Genomic DNA, 15,305 nt, shown 5'->3' on the forward strand with positions numbered 1-15,305 from the left:
TGCACCTGGGCTTTTTTTCTCTTTTGATAAATGTGTCCCTGAGAATTAGAAAAACAGCATATACTCAAAGTATAGAAAACAGGATACACTTCAAATACTCCTTTTTTGATAAACTCAAAAGCATTATTTTTCCTTAGTCATCTCTTCTCTGGAGGTGAGCTGCTGAGTCAATAAGATTTTATAAGATTAAAAATATATATATACAGACACACAGAGAACAGAGTAGAAAAATAATTTTTCAAACCATCAACATTTTATTTAATAAAAGCAACTGAGACATTTTCTAAAGTATACGGTATATTTGATATAAAAATTCTTCAAAATATGTACTATAGAAATTCTTCAAAATATGTACTAAAAATACAAAGTTTGTGAATCTAAGGTACAGAAAACACTTTATACTTCAGTCACCCAAAACAACAGCTTGTGGTCTCCTCCAATTACACACAGAGGGAGAGTTCGATGCCAGGACAGTCCAGATCCAACAGCTACAGAACCCATGAGGATGGGCTATAAAATATGTGAAGAATTAAAGAAGCACAGTAAGTCCCCAAAATTAATAAATAAAAATGACTTTCAAAAATATGAAATGCATTGATAATTTATCTTTGTAGCATAAACAAAATTTAAAAATATGCTCCCTTACAGGTGAAATACACATTATTGATATGCAGCTGGAACATGGGATACAATCCATCTATGAATAACTGGTACAGCCCAGACTCCATTTTTGCAGTCTACACCAACCAAACAAGCAAAATTAATGTATTTAAATAAAGAAGAAAATATAAAAGTGACAGAAGAAATAAAAAGCTTCTTATATGAATACTGGCCAAAAAAACCTGTTGTCACTGGTAATGTAAACATCAAAAAAAAAAACCACACAAAAAACAAAAACAAATGAACCACCTTTTCTTGCAATTTAAGCAGATAACAAACATAAATGTCTTTAGTCAACAAATTACAAATTTGGGGCTACGAGTGGAAAAGTCAAAAACACAAATTAAAAAAAAAAAGCACATATGTTACAAAACATTTCCACATTACCTGAGGGTGTCCTAAATGATGAATTTGAAACTGGCTTGCCATTTTGCCAGGATAACCAGTGGTTGCAAACAGATTTTCACTAATTGTGGACCACCTAAGAAATAAGGAAGCGTAAAATTAAGTATCGTATCCTATGGATAACGACAAGCTTTTCTGAAGCGGGTTTTCTCTTTTTCTTTTTTTTTAAGAGACAGGGTCTTGCTCTGTCACCCAGGCTGGAGTGCAGAAGTGCTAACAAAACTCACTGTAGCCTCAAATTCCTGGGCTCAAGTGATCTTCCCACCTCAGCCTCCCTAGTAGCTAGGACTACAGGTGTGTACTACGATGCCCAGGTAAGTTTTAATTTTTTGTTTTTTGTAGGAATGGGGTCTGGCTATCTTGCCCAGGCAGGTCTCAAACTCCTGGCCTCAAGTGATCCTCCTGCCTTGGTCTCCTGAAGTGCTGGGATTATAGGTGTGAGCCACAGCACCTAGCCAGAAACAGGTTTCTTTTTGTATAAAACCAGTGATTTTAATAATCCTAAATTTGTTAATATGTCTTTACAATTAGACCGGGAATTCCAGGAAAATATTCCATAAATATTTTCTCATACTTTAAGTTTTATGAAGTGCTTATTTTGTGTCATTTCATTAAGTTCCAAAGTTACACAAGGTTGATACAATCCTTTTTTTCACAACCAAAGGGGTAACAGTGTGGTAGAAGAAACAAATAAGGCATCAAATATGACAGCCATTCTGCCCCTTTTCCATGCTAAGTGAAGCCTAACTTTGTTCAGGGCACAGTGTGTCCTACCCCTAGGGGATGAGACATAATTAGTTTAAGGCAGTCATAGCAATCTCCCATAAAAGGAGAGGGTTCCTTCTTCTCCTCTTACTTTTTTTTTGTTTAATTGTTTGGCAAATGGAGTACTTCTCTTATGTCTGGAACTCTCATAGCCATCTTGTAACTATGAAGCAACAAGTCCCAATCCTTGACATTGAGAATAGCAGAGGGAAAGGACGAAAAGGGTCTGAGCTCTTGATGACATTGATGAGCTGCTCAACAAGCCCTGAGACTACCTCCTCTAGACTTATAAGTACCATAGCTCATTGATTTTAAAACTGATGGATACTTGCTCATTGGTGTATATTTGTTCACACACCTCTGAAGTCAGGATGTATCTTAACGATCCATGGCATTCTTACATTTAGTCGAATGTATTTTATTCTCAATAATGGTATCCTTAAGTTCTACAACTTTATTGGGGATATTTTATATCCCCAATATATTGGAATATAGCATATAATAAAATTTCACTGGTTTTAGTCTCTTATTTGGTTTTGCTGTTACTTAAAAAGCAGAAATAATGGCTTAATGACCACACTATACAATGGAGTATTATGAAAATGAACAAGGTAGACATGTATGTTAATTTAAGTGAAAAGCAAAAACATGTCGCTGAGATATACTATCTAGCATGGTTTCATTTAACACATAATAATAAAGTTTATATACATGAACATGGGCTCCCCTACATTTACATCCTTAACAGCACAGAACAATCAGGAAGCATAATATATTCCAAATTGTTGGGGTGGTAGTGGTGGAGTGGTTACATGTTTTTCTGTGTAAAGAAAATATTTGGAAAACAAATCAACTCCTTGTCTAGACCAAAAGACAAAGGCAATGACTTAGTTGGGAAAGTAAATAACCACTTATAAAACAATCAGGGAAAAAAAAACCCAGTGCAAAGAAGAGAACTACAAAAGTATCCCAGTGGTGGCACAGCAACGTCAAAAGATCAAATCACAACTCCAACAAAAACGGTACATTACCTGAATAAGCAGGCTCGATCCATGTGAACAGGTCTCTTATTTTGAGGATAACTAAAAGATAATATTTTGCATTTTATGAATTATGTGTTAAACTCAAGTGGGTGAACTTAAGGTTTAAACGGTTATTTTCTCTTTATAGGACAGAATGTCCAATGTGTTTAAACTATAATAAATCCTAAACAAGCAATCAGTTAAAACAGATGAAATACAATAAAGACATGACTTAGAACCACTGCAGGGAACCATCATGCAACAGGGTCGGTGTTTTTCTTATTTTCCAATATAAGTAAACATTGCACAGATCCAAGATTTCCTCTTTTGCACTGTCCTTTCTGGGTTACTCCCAGAGTAAATCTGCATAGCAAGTTTATGTTATATAAAAAGCCATAGCTCTGGCCTTCTACAGGAGAGACTTGCTTTCGCTTGACAGCGTAGTCTCAGGTATAACAGGATGGACGAGTGGATCATTTAGCAACAGTTACTGCCTTTTTTTTGTGTAATAGACAAACATATCAAGAAAGTACCTGGACCGAGTAATATCCCAAATTAACCAATCATTTCCTGCAACGGCTCCAACTTTGAAGGTGTTTTTTAAGCACCAGTGTGCTGACATTAATGGCACTTGTTCTGATTCAAGAGATAAAATAGCCTGTTGGGCCAAAAGATCATAAAACCGGATTGTTCCATTCTTCTCTGCAACCATTAGCTGTAAGACAGAAAAATAAAAAGAAACTCAATCACTTATCTCACTAACTATACCTGAAGTGTAAGCAGAGATTCACTGTTGTACGGTAAAATGTAAACATTTGCAATATACAGGTTGAGCATTCCTCATCTGAAAATCTGCAATGCTCCAAAAACTAAAACTTTTTGAGTGCTAACATGATACCACAAGTGAAAAATTCCACATATAAGCACTTAACACAAACTTTGTTTCATGCACAAAATTATTAAAAAAAGTTATATAAAATTATCTTCAGGTCATGTGTATAAGGTATACATGAAACATAAATGAATTTCATGTTTAGACTTAGGTCCCATTCCCAAGATATCTCATGTATATGCAAATATTACAAAATGCAAAAAATTCCAAAATCTGAAACCCTTCTTGTTCCAAGAATGTCAGATAAGGATCCTCAACCTATATTACAAATGGAAGATCAAATGTAAAGGAAGAGGCTATGTAAAAATCTCTAGAGAATATAAAAAACCTTAGAGAAAACTGGCAAGATAAACAATTCAAGATTTGGCCGGGTGTGGTGGCTCACGCATGTAATCCCAGCACTTTGGGAGGCTGAGGCGGGCAGATCACTTGAGGTCAGGAGTTCGAGATCAGCCTGGCCAACATGGTGAAACCCCATCTCTACTAAAAAAAAAAAAAAAAAATTAGCCGGTTGTGGTGGCATGTGCGTAATCCTAGCTACTCGGGAGGCTGAGGCAGAACTGCTTGAATCTGAGAGGCAGAGGTTGCAGTGGGCCGAGATCGTGCCACGGCACTCTAGCCGGGGCAACAAGAGCGAAATTCCGTCTTTAAAAAAAAAAAAAAAAGATTTGAGATTTGGTAGAATTTTAAGTGATGATGTGCGGTCACTAAGAAGAAGAGATCAATTTAACAATTCCTTCTGGGAAAAGTTACTTTTAAGTTATGTTAGTTATATTGTCTAGAAAGAATAGCTAAGTATGTATCTCTCAAGAGAGACAGACATTTATGTGTTATACATACTTATGCAACTGAAGTTTGTTTCTAGAATGGAAGGCAGGGCAGCATAGTTAAAGAGCACAGACACACCGCTTCCTTCACTTATAAGCTGAGTGACTGCCATGTGACTGGCAGCTTTCTCATTTCTAAAATGGAGATGGGAGGATAAGAATGGCCGCAGGATTGTTGTGATGATTAAATAGTAATGTGGGTAAAGTACCTCAATGTAATGCTTGACAAATAGTAGCCACCCACTCAAAAAATAGTAGCTACTACTTCACTATTTCCTTTATTCTAAGATACCAGTGACTTAAGATGTTTAATACACTGATAAGTTTTATGTGTGAAATACTTTATCAAATGCACAAATTAATTATAATATAAATTCCAATTTTACAAAATAATAAAATGTGAAAAAATTTTTCTTAATCTCAAGGAATCATGGCATTGGTATACCCATCTGTGGGAGATAAGGTATGAGATTGCTATGAGTATCTAAGTGCATGAGTAGTTGATGCCTGAATAAAATGCTTTTCCACTCTCTACATCTCTGTAAAGTTCTTACTTTTAAGCAGTGTTCTTTTAATTCTGGTTCTATTAAGTTGAAAAATCCTTGAGGGTGTAAGTAGTAGTGGTAGATTGGCAAGAATGTGGGATTTGGCATCAAAACTCCTGAGCTGTACCATTTAAACCTGTTGAGTGACCTGGAGTTATCTTTCATATCTGTAAAACGGAGGATAATTATATCAGATTCAAAAAGTTACTGTATGGCTAAAATGTGACTGTTCTTTAAGAACGTACTTTTGTACTTTCCTAAACACATAAAACATCATTTATTCTATTATTCATCTAACAGGCTTTTACTGAGCATCTATGTTATACACACACACATGGATAGTCAATTTCATTATTCATGGTAGTTTATTGTTATAAAGTTGCTGCAAACACTCAATTAGTGAATACTGAACCACTGGGGAAATACAGTTAGGTTCCCTGCCAGCCTTTTTGATGACTGATCATTACGTAGCTTTTAAAAATTGTGCTTCTTTTTAAAGATATCTTACTTAATATACACTGATTCATTAATATAGACCTCACCATGAACAGCACTATAACTCATGCCTAAACAAAGCTTACCTAACACATTTATTTTCTTCATAAGGCACATCACAGCCTTCTTGCACTTAGAACACTAGCCAGCACTACATTACTGTGCTTGGGGATGATTTTACACAGTAAAATTTTACACAGTAAAATTATCCACAAAAAGTACAAAAATGTTAAAAATGTGGCACTAAACTGATGAGGAAAAGACACATATTTACAGTATGAAAGCTAAAATAAGAAGCCAGAGTTCACCTTGTTCAATTTTAGGTGAGCAAGTGCACATAAGCGGACTCAAACTTTTTGTTGTTCTGTGCTCCCTGCATATGTCTGTGACTAAAGAAGTGCTATGAGCATTGATTTTGGGGTTACAAATAAAGTTTAGTGAGGAGGGAAATTCAAAAATACAAAATCTGTGAATAATGAAGATCTACTGTATACATACATACACAAAACACTGTATTAATTCCAACAGAAGTCAAAGATAAAGGACATAATCCTTGATCTCAAGAAACTTTCTATCTAGAAAAGAGAATTATGAAAAAATCAGACAATAATTTAAGGCAAAATGCTCTAGAGTACAAAAAGGAATTATTTCAGAATATAGACAATGTTTGGAATTACAGTATTCTTAATAGAAGAAGTGGAATTTGAAATTATTCTTATTAGCCAGGCGAGGTGGCAAGCACTTATAGTCCCAGATACTCAGGAGGCTGAGGCAGGAGGACCACTTGAGCCTGGGAAATAGAAACTGCAGTGAACTATGATTGTCCCACTGCATCCAGCCTGGGCCACAGAGTGAGACCCTGCCTCAAAAACAAAACAAAAGAAAACAAAAATGATTCTTTAAGAACAGGCAAATGTTAAGATAATACTAATGCTACTAACAATAAGTACAATGAGGTCAATGACAAACACAACAAAAACAAGTATAACACTGGGGTAAGAGCTTTACATGTCTGCTTTATTTAATCCCCTAAACCACTGTATGAGGAAATTACTATCGTTAATCCCATTTTTCAGATGAGACCGAGGCTCAAAGTGATTCACGTAACTTGTACAAGGTATCAACCCTAGCCCATGATGGAGCCTGGATTTGAATCCAGGTCTGTTTACAGTGCACACATGTTCCTTGCTACAAGGCTAGGCTGCTGAAGACTGGTGAGTGGTCTAGTGTGCTATAGTATGCAGTGGGGAAGGATCAGAAAAGGTAAGAGATCGAGGAAAATTCACCAGGACCTAGTAAAAATATTTGATATTTTAAGAGTGACTTGAAAGATCTTGAGAATTTCAGGTATAACTTATGGACTATGGAAGGGCTAAGTCTACCTGAGCCTGGTCCGAAGGTAGTAGGGGCAATGAACAATGAAGCATGGTAAGCGGGTGTGCAGCCTCTATGGCCAGACTGCCTGGATGGGGCCCAGCTCTGCCTTCAGGAGCTGTAAGATCTTGGGCAAACGGCTTACCTTTCTGTGTTTCGGGTTCTTATCACTAAGAAGGGGCTAATAAGAGTATCTACTTGATAGGACTATTGGGAGAACGGTATGAGTTAGTAAATATAAAGCACTTAGAACTGTTTTGGCACAAAGCAGGCACTCAAAAAACATTGGCTATTATTAAAGTCAAAACTCAGTTCTAACAAAGATTTTTGTTATTTACTGTCTGTGTAACTGTGCTCAATTATGACACTAAATCTTTTTTTGGGTGATAAGAACAGATAGGGTAGAAAAGTCAAGTAAGTTTGGGAGTAGCTGAATCTAAAAATGCTACAGGGGGAATTTTTCCTTTAGGAATTTTCAGAAGTATAAACAATACTATGCACTGTGAATTTCCAAGGTGGAAATACTTTAAGTGGCACAGAACATTGTCGTATTTGAACCAGATTGAGTTCAAATCTGTCACTGTGTGACCTTGGGCAAAATGCTTGAACTTTTGGTGCTTTGGTTTTCTCATCTACAAAATACAATACTACTACTGTCTCTGCAGTGTTTTGTGGGGATTAAGTGAGAATACATGTCAAGTACTTAGTACAGTCCCTGGAAAATAGAAAGCATTCAACAAATGTTGACTGTTAAACCTATTTCATTTAGCTATTTTTTTTTTTTGAGACAGAGTCTCATTCTGTTGCCCAGGCTGAAGTGCTCACTGCACCCTTAACCTCTCTGGCATGAACAATCCTCCCACCTGAGCCTCCAGAGTAGCTGGGACTACGGTCGAGCACCACACCTGGCTAATGTTTGCATTTTTAGTAGAGATGAGAGATGAGGTTTCACCATGTTGCCCAGGCTGGTCTCCAACTACTGAGCTCAAGTGATCCACCTGTCTCGGCCTCCCAAAGTGCTGGGATTACAGGCATGAGCCACTGCTCCCGGCCACATTTAGCTACTCTTTAACCTCTTTTTTCTTAGGGTCAGAGACTGAGATGTCCTCAGTCCCAATTCTTTGATCCCGTGACATCCTGAATCCTTGGTCCTGTTATTAGTATGCATTGAAATCCTAGCTCCTATTGAGTCTTATTGGATTTGGGAGCTTAGTTTTTGGAGGTCTCTTGACTTTTGTATATTTTACTAACTGTTAAATTCTAGCCATTTGTTTTGTGTTTTCCTGATCTTATGGCTTTTTTATGGTTTATATCTCTTGGGATTTTCATAAGAATTCTATGAGATAGGTAATCATGAACTCATCTCTCTCTTCTCTAGCTGCCTTATTTTCATCAAGGCCAAGCATAAGAGGCTAACAATTCTGGGCTTGCAGAGCACTGAAACGACTGTAGAGCACTGTAAATGACTGAAAACGTATGGCAGAGCACTGAAAGCCATTAGGCTTGTTATCGCTGCAATAATAGTACCAACAATGCCCAGCAGCTAAAATTGACTGAGTGCTTACTATGTGCTTTTTAAAGGATTTTACACGTTAGCACATTTAATCTTATGTATCCATTTTATAAGATGAAGTGAAGACAGAGAAAGTTTAAGTAACTTGTCAGAGATCACACAGCTAGTAAGTGGTGAAACTGGGATCTGACTCCAGGCAGTTAATTCAAGAGTCCACACTCTTAACCACTTCTCTGTATTCTAGGTTTCTGAGTTTAGCAGTGATAGGATGAAACTGATATTCTAAGACTCTTAGTCTAGTAGGCAAGAAGAATCAAAGAGTAAAGAGCCAAAGACTTTAGAAACAAGCTAAGGCTTGGCAAGTTAGGCATGAGAAAAGAAAGGGGGAGAATGCACCTTAATGAAGAGAAGAATGCTAGAGTTAGTGAAAATGAAGGAAAAATTAAAAGACCTGGAATAGTTTGTGTATAGGGAAAGAAGAATTACAGATGATTTTAGGATTCTGAGTTTATGTGATTTAGAACAGGGATTTTCAAACATTCTGAAGTCATGGAAACATCATAAAAGAAATGAGATGGGGCAAGGTGGAATTTTAATGATATGTAGGAGAAAAAACAGAAATTAAGTTAAAGCATATGGAAGAAAGAGATAAAAAATAACAGCAAGAAATTAAGCATTAAGATGTAAGTTTTGAGATAGAAGTTGTAATAAATGTTCTCATTTGTCATGCAGGTCATAGTTTTTAAAAAGCAGTTTATTGTAGTTATATGTGGTGATATTAACATTTTGGTAGAAACTGTGTGTTTTAAGTAGACTCACTGCTCTCAGGGAGAAATGTAGGCATAAAACAAAATTTAGGAACTGGACTCAGAAATAAATCAATTTAAAACGTTAGAACATTTCACTCATGCACATATGCAGAGTATAATTCTACTGATGAAAGACTCAATGGGCCTGGAACAAATTTCCATGAAATCCCAGGGTTCAGAGCACACACTTAGATACAGTCTGGGGATTATCTCCTCTGTGAAAGCTGTGAGAAGATTTGGTTAATCCTTCTTTATGTCATCATTCTACTTAATAGATTTTTTGATTCTAAAACTTATTTGTGTTGCTGTATTTACATGTTTTTTCTCACTTATACATCAGTATACTAAGGACTTTATTCATTCTTTTATTCCCTATTACAATAAAGGGTACAGTGTAGTGACAATTAACCCTTGAAGCAATTCACAAATATATGGTGAAAGAAAAGTTGGCAGAGTATAAAGAAAAAGGGAACATATACGCAAAGTTGCTCAAGAGGACTCAGATAATGCGGCTTTAAAAATCAAACTAGCAGTTTCAAGAAGGAGGTGATCAGCAGTGTAAAACACTGGCTGGAGAATAAGAATGAAGGAAAAAGCCATGGGATGTGTTGAAAATATCCCTGGTACCTTGTGAGACAGTAGTGGAGACTGACTGAGATTATGGTGTTAGACCAAGGGATGGGAAAAGACAAAATGAAGTTAAAAGGTACAAGTGATGGATTCAAACATTTAGAAATAAAAGGTGTGATGAAGATAGTTTAAAATTAAAGGGGAGGTGGAAAAAGGGAATTTTTAAGAGCAAGACCTATGGAGCTGGGAGGCATATGTTCAAATACCTATTCTTCCACTTAGCAGCTGTGTGACCTTGGATAATTTATTTAATTTCTCTGCGCCTTGGTTTCCTTATCTGTAAAATGGGGATAATCACAGTGCCTATCTCATGTTCCCACGAGGAATAAATAAGCTAACATACATGAAATGCTGACTATGGGCCTGTCGTATGTAAGCACTACGTGCTTGTTATGATTAATGAAACTTATCTTCTCATGCAAACTTGAGGACAGAACAGAATCAACAGAGAAAAAGCATGGAGATGGCCGGTACGGTGGCTCACAACTGTAGTCCCAGCAATATGGGAGGCTGAGGTGGGCAGATCGCTTGAGACAAGGAGTTTGAAACCAGCTTGGGTAACATGGTGAAACTCTGTTTCTACAAAAAATACAAAAATTAGCCGAGTGTAGTGGTGCGTGCCTATAGTCCCAGCTACTCGGGAGGCTGAGATGGGAGGATCACCTGAGCCCGGCATACGAAGGTTGCAGTGAATGACGAATGCTAGAGTTACTGGAAATGAAACTTGGGGCCATGCTTGGTAACTACCAGATTAAAGGTTGGTTAATTGTGCCATTGCACTCCAGCCTGGGTGACAGCCAGGCTCTGTCTCAAAAAAAAAAGTATGAAGACATTAGAGGACTGTGGGAGCCTAAGGAACTACCATGAACTTCAGAGAACAGATGAAGAGTTAACTTTAAGAAAGATGATTGTAGTAACTTCTCAGATTCTAGGGAAACATACAATAACTACAGTGATGACCAAGAGAAGATACTGGCAAATGAGAGAATTCTTGTTTAATGGCTCCTATCTTCCCAATGAATCAGCATTAAGGGTAGTTGATAATAAGAACTTGTAGTGTATTTTTAGTATTTTAGAAAGCTCTATCTTGAATAGGAATTGAACACTACTGTAGCTAAGACAAATTTGCCTTATGCGACTAATGTTTTTTGTTCACACAGCAGGGCTCACAAGCGTGGATGATATAACTTAAAACAAACAAACAACAAACAAACAAACAAACAAAAAACTGCCTACTGGGCCAGGCATGGTGGCTCATGCCTGTAGTCCCAGCACTTTGTGAGGCTGAGATGAGCGGATCATCTGAGCTCAGGAGTTTGAGAGCACCCTGGGTAACATGGCGAAACCTCAGCCCTACCAAAGATACAAAAAAATTAGCCAGGTGTGGTAGCATGTGCCTATAGTCCCAGCTACTCAGGAGGCTGAGGTGAGAGGATCACTTGAGCCTGGGAGGTGGAGGCTGCAATGAGCCAAGATCACACCACTGCACTCCAACCTGGGTGACACAGTGAGACCCTGTCTAAAAAAAACAAAAACAAAAACAAACGAAAAACCAAAACAAAAAAATCCCTGCCTACTGCTACTAGATTGTTGGAACACCAGTTTTTACACTGAAATCCACTAAAGGTCAGGAAAAGTGTAGTTTGAATAAATGCCATTTATGGATGATGGCTGTCAAATAAAAACCTTAACAATTATAGAGAAACTTCTACAGTACAGGTTTCTAGACTAATCCAAATGCCTTTGTGCTGATTAGTACCTCTGAGATGGGAAAAATCATTGATCTTTCTCCTCTATGTATGTGATGTCTTATATCTCTATAAGTCTTTTCAATTTGATAAGAGAGTTAAATTATAAATAATAACCTTAAAAGTCTCCTCAGGATGCCAGCACACACTCATGCCAGGAGAATGAAGAACAAAATGAGCTGTTTGCACTCCTTCCAAGTTCCAAATCCTAATAAAAGAATAACAGTATAATGTTAATTGTTCTTGATATATCATTACTAAAAAATTAAATTTCCATGAATTTATTCAAAGCTATTAACTACAGATTATAAGGCAGACATTTGTACTTAATGTATATCTTTTAAAGAAAATTATAACGCCACTTTTAAGTAATATGAAAGTAGTATGAAGAATTTAAATTTTACCATACTCAATCATGGACAAAAGAGTCCACACATTTTCCCTCTAATTAATCTATCACAGCAACACTTTTACATGGTAATCAAATTAAATTATTTATATACTCTTTATTTTGTGGGCAAAATCTTGAGGTTTCTAGGTCACTAATCAGGTTGTCTGACTACTTCAGTAGTCATTTCAACTGACGATAATTACTACTGGGGTGCTTACAAACACATACACGCATGCAAGCCGAGTATTTTTATTTTCAAAACAACATACAGAGAAGCTAATATGAAGTTATGTAAATTTAGCAACATGGCCATCTTCCATACTGCTTATTCCTTCTACCTTTAGGATTCCAACCCAGTGGCTACTTCCTATTTATACCTTTTGTAATTTGGCTTACTTTTCCAGTTTTCTCTCCCCAAGCTGGCCATGGTTGACGATTAAAGCTGGGTTGAAAGAGGCATTTGGTTCTTCCTGTTCTCTCTTTCCTCAGTAGTTACAAATCCACAGTAACAAGGACCAGGTTACTCACCAACATGGCTCTCCATTTCAATTGCTTTACCATTGCAGAGGGAGATCAAGACTCAGAAATCTCAGTCATGGCACCATGTTGTGAGAATGCTATCCCTCACCCACTGCTCATTCTCCATACTCAGCCACTGTTACATTGCACTGGCACAGAGTATGGCACAGAGTACAGCCGGTGACAGAAGTCGGTGGGAGGCTGGCAAAGTGCACATATAATTCTGATCCTTAAGAACTGAACTTGACTGGGTGCCATGGCTCATGCCTGTAATCCCAGCACTTTGGGAGGCTGAGACAGAAGGATCGCTTGAGCCCAGGAGTTCAACACCAGCCTGGCAAATACAGTGAAACTTCGTCTCTACAAAACACATAAAAATTGGCCAGGCATAGTGATGCACGCTTGTAGCCCCAGCTATTACTTGGGAGGCTAAAATGGCAGGCTGACGTGGGAGGATTGCTTGAGCACAGGAGGTGGAGGCTACAATGTGCCACGTTTGCACCTCTGCACTCCAGCCTGGGTGACAGAGACCCTGTCTCAAAACAACAACAAAAACCAACAATAAAAAAAGAACTGAACTCATTCATTGGAATTTTTCTTCTAGGTTTTATAGTTCATATCTCATTAGGGAACCAATGAGGTTAAACCAAACAGGTTTAACCAATTTGAGGAATTTATTTTCAATGTGTAGGCAAAAATTTATTTCAAAGAAAGTAGAGTATGTATTGGACAATGCTACTATTCTGTGCCAAAACACATTACTTCAAATATTCTTCTTCCTTGTAGAAATTATTGGGTCTCTAAATCTTGAAATATCATAGTTACATACAAATGAACACAGATGTTTTTCAAAATGATTATCTTAATGATTAAACAATTTAGAAGCATACTGTTCTCTTGCCAAATCAATACTTTTCATCTGTATTTATTATACAAGGGAGACAATTACAATTTAATTGAAGAGAGAAATCACATTTAGCAGGGGTTTATGCAACTGTGTTTCACTCCCCACGATGAATTAGATTATTAATTATGGCAACTGATCAAGTATTTCTTCTCTATTGCTTTCTGCAAAATAAAGTGTTGGGCTAGCATGTATTTTAACCACTACTGAAATAGTACAAATTTGTCTTGAAAATTCAGCAAGTCCCATGAGAGGATGGTTTAAAACCTCCATTCTTTTGATCTTATTCTAATATGTATTTGTTTTGTTGGCTATTATATAAATTGAGTAAATAAATTCCAAAATATTTTCATGATTTTTTTCTTTCAAATGAAGGAAACAAAAGAGGTAGAAAATATGGATAAAAATATTAAATAAAAACTGGTCAGTTAATGAAGTGTATTCCTGTCCAATGAACCAAAGTTTTACCTAATTTTTAACCAGTATTTTATCCTGAACAGAACCTGACATTTAAGAAAACAAACAAACAAACAAAAACCTGACTTAAAAATGAGGAGGGTGATCCAGATTAGTTTTCAAGGGATTGGGATAAAATGATTTATGGTTTATAATTATATGCTTATTCAATAATTCTTAGTGGTTACACAATCCAAGTAGTAAGTATGTAAAATACAACAAATTGGGCTGAAACTAGTTATCCTAACTAAATTAGCTACAGATGGCACAATTTAAGTTGTTAAGTCTTATTTTCCTTTTTGATAGATTCCTTAATTAAGCCCTTCTCAAATCCTTTTATGGAGCTCAGCTCATTTTTCTGTGTCTTTACTATATAGCTCATCTGGTTAATATTACTTACATGAGATAGTCACTTTTTTTGGATAAAATTTTTGAAGTATACCATATATAATAAAAATACACAAATCTTAAATGTACAATTCAGAGAGAATACACTCAAAAAGAATGGCACCTAAATCAAGAAACAGAGTATTTCCAAGACTCCAAAAGTTGTCTTGCGCTCCCTTCTACTCATACTTCCTTACTGTCTCACAAAAGGTACCCACTATTCTGACTTCAAATGTTATTGCTTACTTTTGCCTATTTTTGAACATCATAAAAATGATGTCCATTTTCATATGGTACGCATTTTCTTGGTCTGACTTCTTTTACTCATCATTAGGTTTTGTGAGATTTACCACCATTTGTTGCATGTTGTTGTAATTTGTTTTTGTTTTTTTCATTTTTGTATTTTTTTTTTTTTTTAGTATTTATTGAACATTCTTGGGTGTTTCTCGGAGAGGGGGATGTGGCAGGGTCATAGGATAATAGTGGAGAGAAGGTCAGCAGATAAACACGTGAACAAAGGTCTCTGGTTTTCCTAGGCAGAGGTCCCTGCGGCCTTCCGCAGTGTTTGTGTCCCTGGGTACTTGAGATTAGGAAGTGGTGATGACTCTTAACGAGCATGCTGCCTTCCAGCATCTGTTTAACAAAGCACATCTTGCACCACCCTTAATCCATTTAACCCTGAGTTGACACAGCACATGTTTCAGAGAGCACGGGGTTGGGGGTAAGGTTATAGATTAACAGCATCCCAAGGCAGAAGAATTTTTCTTAGTACAGAACAAAATGGGGTCTCCTATGTCTACTTCTTTCTACACAGACACAGTAACAATCTGATCTTTCTTTTCGCCACATTTCCCCCTTTTCTTTTCGACAAAACTGCCATCGTCATCATGGCCTGTTCTCGATGGTTGCTGTCTCTTCGGAGTTGTTGGGTACACCTGCAGAAAGGCTGTCATTTCACACTTG

General features: G+C 36.9%; 1 protein-coding gene across 2 annotated transcripts in view; it reads right to left on the reverse strand.

Moving 5' to 3' along the window:
- Positions 1-231: 231 nt before the first annotated feature.
- The window catches only part of NUP37 (nucleoporin 37), a 45,900-nt gene continuing 30,826 nt past the window's right edge, over positions 232-15,305 (reverse strand). For both annotated transcript variants that reach the window (XM_004053773.4, XM_055358809.2), the window contains exons 6-10: positions 11,803-11,893; positions 3,386-3,567; positions 2,862-2,912; positions 1,048-1,141; positions 232-510 (exon numbers count right to left, since the gene is read on the reverse strand). In XM_004053773.4, the coding sequence (XP_004053821.1) occupies positions 397-510; positions 1,048-1,141; positions 2,862-2,912; positions 3,386-3,567; positions 11,803-11,893 (532 nt within the window). In that variant the 3' untranslated portion in view covers positions 232-396. The remainder of the gene's footprint in view (positions 511-1,047; positions 1,142-2,861; positions 2,913-3,385; positions 3,568-11,802; positions 11,894-15,305) is intronic.

The sequence above is a fragment of the Gorilla gorilla genome, chromosome 10 (genome assembly GCF_029281585.2).
Source record: "Gorilla gorilla gorilla isolate KB3781 chromosome 10, NHGRI_mGorGor1-v2.1_pri, whole genome shotgun sequence".
In the NCBI taxonomy this organism is placed as follows: Eukaryota; Metazoa; Chordata; class Mammalia; order Primates; family Hominidae; genus Gorilla; species Gorilla gorilla.